Source organism: Physeter macrocephalus, chromosome 10 (assembly GCF_002837175.3).
Source record: "Physeter macrocephalus isolate SW-GA chromosome 10, ASM283717v5, whole genome shotgun sequence".
NCBI classification, from domain to species: domain Eukaryota; kingdom Metazoa; phylum Chordata; class Mammalia; order Artiodactyla; family Physeteridae; genus Physeter; species Physeter macrocephalus.
In genome coordinates this window covers 9,903,483-9,910,430 of record NC_041223.1, presented here as the reverse complement: position 1 = coordinate 9,910,430, position 6,948 = coordinate 9,903,483, and the positions used below count along the sequence as shown (strand labels likewise).

At 42.4% G+C, this 6,948-nt stretch overlaps 1 protein-coding gene across 1 annotated transcript in view; it reads right to left on the bottom strand.

Annotated features, from left to right (window-relative positions):
* TMEM242 (transmembrane protein 242) overlaps nucleotides 1-4,981 on the bottom strand; it is a 50,599-nt gene extending 45,618 nt beyond the window's left edge. Inside the window, exons 1-2 of the mRNA XM_024122653.3 lie at nucleotides 4,864-4,981; nucleotides 4,247-4,347 (exon numbers count right to left, since the gene is read on the bottom strand). Of these exons, the coding sequence (XP_023978421.1) occupies nucleotides 4,247-4,347; nucleotides 4,864-4,951 (189 nt within the window). The 5' untranslated portion in view covers nucleotides 4,952-4,981. The remainder of the gene's footprint in view (nucleotides 1-4,246; nucleotides 4,348-4,863) is intronic.
* Between the last annotated feature and the right edge of the window lie 1,967 nt (nucleotides 4,982-6,948).

Here is a 6,948-nt window from a genome sequence, read left to right as displayed (position 1 = left end):
GTATGCGGGCCTCCCTCTGTTGTGGCCTCTCCCGTTGCGCAGCACAGGCTCCGGACGCGCAGGCACAGCGGCCATGGCACACGGGCCCAGCGGCTCCGCGGCATGTGGGATCTTCCCGGACCGGGGCACGAACCCGCATCCCCTGAATCGGCAGGCGGACTCTCAACCACTGCGCCACCACGGTAGCCCATTATTAAGTTTTTAAAAGTCTAGTCACAAGCTTTATCCGCTGGAGTTATACATCACATGACCTTCATATAGCCTGCTCAGAATTTTCAAAATGAACACTGGTTGCAGGGAAAGACTGACTTGCCAAAAAATAATGTTGCTTTAACAGATCTTTAGATATAACCACATATGCTAGTCACATATATATAAATGAAAGCTACCTTTTTCTTCACTACCACATTGTTTATTTTTTTCATTTAAATTAAAATGAAGCCATGTGCATATGGAAGTTTGAATTTAACAAGTCACAATGCAGTTATGATATTTAATACCCAAGATAAAACAAAAAAATTATTTTCCATTTTTTTGTGTTTATAATACCTCTTATGCTTAAATACACGGGTGCCCCTTATCTTCTATCTATTTTAACAAGAATTAATCTATTATTCACAGGTGCAGGACCTATCAAGAACAAATTGTTCAGTTTTTCAGAAAGTTAACTGCTTACCTAAGAATAAGGTTCATGTTTTTAGTTTAGTTTTTTTGTTTTTCAGTTTAATCCTGGGCTGAATTTGACATAAATCAAACTGATATTTTAAAAGAATGCTCAATCTAGCTATTTCCCCTACAGAGCATTCTTACCTGATACATTTTGCTATATTCTTTACAGCACAGAAACAGCCGTGTTGTTGTAACATAAACAATATATATTTTTTAAAGATTTATTTTTATAATTTCTCATAAGTTGTAGCTATATCAGAAAGATGATGACTCACCCTTATGGTCTGTTCATTATCTAAATGGGTCTTGAAATAACTATTATTTGAAGGATATTTAACCTCCAAAACAGGGGTTCTCAAACTTCCTGTTCTCAGGATCCATTTATACTTCGATCCCAAAGATTTCTGATTATGTGAATTAAAATAACCATCTTACAAAACATTTAGTGCAAAGATAGGCAATGTTTTACATTTTTGTTAATCTTTTAAATGTCTGGTTTAATAAAGACAGCTGGATTTTCATATATGTGTCTATATTCAATCTGTTGCAGTATGTTTATTGGTTGAAGTATATGAATAAAATCTCTCCTCTTACAGATATGTGGTTGGAAAAGGGAGGAGTATTTTAAGAGCCTCCCTTCTTTGACACTATACCCAAACTCAACAAATAGTTTCTTAAAAATTATCTGCAATATGGAATATAAAATCGTATCAATGAATTTTTGTACTGTTTTACATTAAAATCCATTAGTCTAATCTGCATTTTTTTTTTTTTTTTTGCGGCACGCGGGCCTCTCACTGTTGTGGCCTCTCCCGTTGCGGAGCACAGGCTCCGGACGCGCAGGCTCAGCGGCCACGGCTCACGGGCCCAGCCGCTCCGCAGCATGTGGGATCCTCCCGGACCGGGGCACGAACCCGTGTCCCCTGCATCAGCAGGCGGACTCTCAACCACTGCGCCACCAGGGAAGCCCATAATCTGCATTTTTGAATGGAACTTTTATCCAGGCATCATGATCATTCAGAAAATGATTTGCCAAGATAACAGTTATCTTTCAACTGTTGACATCATTTATTTATTAAATACCAAAAAATTACATCATTCATATCCCTACCAATCTCATTAGAAAAGCCTTTTAGGGACTTCCCTGGTGGTCCAGTGGTAAAGAATCCACCTTATAATGCATGTGATGTGGGTTCGATCCCTGGTCAGGGAACTAAGATCCCACATGTCGTGGGGAAACTAAGCCCACATGCCATAACTACTGAGCTAATGAGCCTTAACTAGAGAGCCCGCGTGCCACAACTACAGAGCCTATGCGCTCGGGAACCCACATGCCACAACTACAGAACCCACACGCCACAACTACAGAGCCCATGCGCCCTGGAGCCTGCACACCACAACTAGACAGAAGCCCATGCACCACAACGAAGAGCCCATGTGATTCAATGAAGATCCCACGTGCCACAACTAAGACCCAACAGCAGCCAAAGATAAATTAAATAAATAAATAAGTAAATCTTTAAAAAAAAGAAAAGCCTTTTAAGGTTTGAGCAGCAGGCAAGCTCACAATGGCAGACACAAGTTTTCTAAAATCTAATTTTTACCTAAAAACTGGAATTTTATCACTGGCAACAAATACTAACAATTGCTTGCTTGAAGAGACAGGTTCATTTTGTTCATTTTCAAGAAAATGTCTACCAAATACTCACTTCTGAATAACTACAATTTGTCTGTTGCTCTTACAAGTGAAAATAATATGCCATGAAAAAAAGTGGCTAGTTCAGTGTGTATCTCACACAACTGCTTTTTCTTGAGAAAAACATATTACTTTGGTATAAAACAGAAGTGCTTTATGTGTACTTCCCATTTCTTCACACAGAATATTAAAGAGGTTAAGTTCAAGGGTCAAGATATTAAAAATAAATAATTTTACTTCTTCATCAAGGATACTCTTATGCAATGATGGCTTTAACCTCAGGTGCACAGGAAGGAAGAAAACAATGCCTGCTAGTATAGTTTGGGGCCACTGCCTCGACTACAGCAAGGCACCAGCAGTTTTACCCTCTGTTGTTTCTGTATCATTAGTGCAGGTATCTTAGCAGTATTATGAAAATAACTGACTTTACAGACCCCCAAAGGGTCTCAAGGATCCCCAGGGTTCTGTGGACCACAGTTTGAAAACCACGTTAGACCATAAAGCCCATGTGTGATATCCATTCTCAGAACCACAAAACAGAATGCAAAGTTGTGAACATGTATGTGCTTTTTTTCCCTGAGAGAGAATCACTAGCTTTCAACAGATTCACAAAAAAGATCTGTGACCCAAAGGTTATCATGTTAACTTGGATTTAGAAATCAACCAAAACTCCACTATTAAAGCACCACTATCAGTCAGGTTTCACTGATTTCTTTCACAAAATATATATTTCTGCTCTGAAAATATTCTGTGACATGGGGGGAAAATGACCATGAAGCTCATAACAGTGATTTGGGAAACTCCATAGGAACTCTGAGTATTCAGAGGGGAATCCAAATGCACTTTAAATGTGGTCTCTTGCCATTCTTAAGGCTTAAATATGATTATTAGATTATTAAAGATAAATACAAGTCAAAAAGGAATTCAACTGGTTTATGACTTTTCACATAACACTGTATTCCAAAGCAAATATCAAATTGTCATTACATTGTTATTTGTGTGATTATTTGTTTACCATCTGTCTCCCACACCAGACTTAGCTTTTTGAGGGGTACATATGTTTTCTTCATTTTTGTATCTCTTGCACCTAGCTAGCACAGTGCCTGCACATAAAAGATCCAAAATAAACATTTGTTGAAGCAATTAATTAATGGATAAACCTTATTAGGTGGGTAGGGCAGAAACAGAACGATACAGAAGAACCACCACAAGGGGAAGAAAATTTCTCAACTGGGAAAATGAAGTACACCTGTCCATGACAGCATGACTGCTCAATCTTGCTCATGGAATAAGGATTTTCTGCCCTCCATAGGTTACAGTCATTCAACCAAAATTTACTGAGCACCTACTATGTGCCAGGCAATTTTCTAGGGAGTGGGGCTGCTGCACTGCACAAGCACGCATGGTTTCTGGGTTCAAGGAGCTGACCTATGTTTTTCATCTATACTAAGATGCACTGTATTTCATCATTTTAACATCTCTGAGACAGAAACGTCTCTTGCAGTGCTGTCTCAAGAATTTAACTGGTATTTTTTTTTCTTTTTTAGTGGTACATACAATATTGAGGCCTCTTACAACTGAGAATTATTTACCTAGATTTAGATTTAATGTCATGTTGTGAATAGGAAATGTACTGGATGAGCTTTCAAAGTCTTGTTCGGCTAAAAGTTTAAAAAGCGCATAATTAAGTTCCTCTTTTTAAACGAAAATACAGACAGTTGATTAATTTGTACACTTCCTGAATCTATGAGGTGCACAGTGGTTTACTTCTTAAAGTAATGTGAAAGGCCATCAACACTTTCTTTACTTTTCCCAGTCAAAACAGCTGCCATTGATTTGTAAACAACAATAATGCTATGAATGGATTTCGGTGTCACAAACCTTATTGAACCATTCAGGACTTTTCTTTTTAGCCAATGATAGTGTTGTAACAAATCCAGCCAGCATTCCCGCTGCAGCAACAGTACCAAGGAAAATTCCACCTGTCAAGAGTTTTGGGGGTAGGGCAAGGAGGGTGGGGAGAGGAAAAAAAAAAACCAAACACACCTTACGTTAAAAAGATGGACACAAGTAAGTTTCAGATACTATTTAAAAATCACTTTTGAATTTCGAGAAACGATGGCTAAGCAGCTCTTGGCAAAGGTAAATGACAGCGGCTGGGAAACCTGCGTGACCACGCGACCTCTGGTTCCTGAGGCCATGCTACGGTAGAAAATAGGCGCAGGGTCCCTTCCCCTCTTCCCGGGGACAACTGCGTGAAGTTTCTCCAGGGGAGAAAAAAGAGATAGTGCGAGTTAGATAAGGGAGGACACGAGAGAAACTGCAGAGGGAATGGGGGAAATGCAGCACATACAGAACAGCTCGCGGGACCAGCCCACGGACTAAACTCAGGGCACCCAAGCGAAGGTCTCCCTGGGCGGGGTGTGCGTGGGAATGCCAGCTCCAGAGCAGGCCAGGGCCCCGGGTGAGGTTACCCCGACACCCGCACCTCACCACACCTTTAACCAGGAAAAGCCGGTCATTAGTGGACGCCGAAGCCCCCAGCCGAGAAGACGACTCCCCAGTCCCAGCGTCCTCTGTCTTCATGTTTATAAGCCTCCACTACTGCGTCCGGCGCCAACTGGGACCGGGTGGAAGCGAGAGCTAGGCGGAGGAGAAAGGTTCCGCCGCCCCCTCCATCTGTGCAACCTGAATACTGGTCCGGAGAACGACCTTTGCCCCCAAACTTCTCTCCTCCCCCCGCGCGCGGGCTGGGAAGCTGCTGTGGCCGCACCCGGGGGCAGTGTCTTCCAAGGCTGTCAACCAGGGAGGATCATTTGCCTGCTCCAAGGTGATGATCGCTGCACTTTAATATTGTGTCTATTTGAAACACTGCTCAGCTCTGACTCTAGGGGGCAGTGAGGGGTCGCAGATTGCTCCAGGAGCCCAGGCCCAGCCTGGTTAGAGACACCGCAGCTCAGTTTCCCGGTCAGCGGTAAACTACGTCTGGGGATTTGGCCGGCGTTAACATTTCACGATTCTAAAAAGTAGGCCTCGGCCTTTTCTCTGTACTTTGCTGGGAAATGTCGTAACAGTTGTCGCTTTAGGTGTAAGTGACAGGCTTTATCCCTGGAAGACTGCCAGCCTATCAGCTGTGTGGTGATGCGCTTCCTACCCCACGGTTTGATTGATTGTCCAACCGAAGGGATTGGATGGCTAGCATGCTGAACTGAAGTGAACGGCACGACCCCAGCCGGGAGAGCAGAGGACCACCCAAAGGAGGTGCCAACACAGAGCTTCAAGGCTGCCCCAGAGCCGCTCAACGCCAGCGGCCAGCAGACAGACCCGGTCTTCACAGACGGGGAGGCTAATTTGCAAAAGGTGGTGGATTCAGTAAGTGGCCATTGAGAGGAGGAGGCTGGTAGTCATAGAAAATCTTTTCAGCCTCTCAAAGACAGACACATGACATCATCTTTTAAAATGAGGCAATCTGTCATTCTTGTTAAGTCTGAACGACAACAGCAAAAGCCATGAACTTCTTGAGATGGGGATGGAGATCTTTATTCATTTTTATATGTCCCGGCTCTCAGGGTGTTACCTGGTCATGTATAATAAATAAATGTTGGATGAAAGAGTAAATGAATGCATCAGTTAAAATGCAATTAATAGCCCAAACCTGGGCTCTGGTCCTAAACCACTTCTCAGCTATGTGAACTTGATTAGGTTATTAGGCTCACTTACCTCAGTTTCCTCACCTGCAAAATACAGAAACTGATAGAACCCACCTCATAGTACTGCCGTAAGAATTCAATGAAGCAGTGTAGGTAAAGGAGTTAGCATAGTGCCTGGCACAAACACTTAGTGCATCTTAGCTCTAGTTATTATCCCCTTCGATTCCAGTAGCTGTTTTGCAGCATTGCCTATAGAGATTTTTTAAAATTATAGATGCCCAGGGCCTACCACTGGAGTTGACGGCTCTGAAGGTCCAGGCAGGGCGGTTTAAAAGCTCCATTGGGCTTCTGATAATGAGCCAGGTTGAGCACTACTGCTCTGTTCAAATTTCTGTGTGGGAGAAATCACAAAGAATTTATTTAACTTGGGATCCTTTGGAAGCACAGTGTCAGAATCTGAAAGAGCCCTTTAAGCTGGCAAATGCTGTGCTAATTTGTGGAAGGTCCCGAGACTTAACCTTCCCTGTATACACAATGGTGACCATAGCAGCTAACATTTACTGAGTGTTTTCTGTGTGTCTGGCATTACCCTAAGTGATTCACATAAATTATCTCATTTAGTCTTCTCCATTGTGGACCAAAAACAAAACAAAACAAAAATAACAAAAAAACTGTTGCCTGCCATCCCAGTAAACAATGAACGTTGCCCTCCATCAAGCCATCAGGCACTGCAGCCACCCCCGTGGCGCTCCCTGAGGGCAATTCAGGCTGCAGAAAAACAGGATTCTGGCCCTAGTTAGTTAAGATGCATCTCAAAGGAATAAATTCAATGAGCCCAGACTCTTGCATCTTCCCATACATAGAAAAACACTAAAATCATTAACTTGAGATGTCTGGTTTTTGTGATTAGCAGTAATCTTTTGATGCTCGACT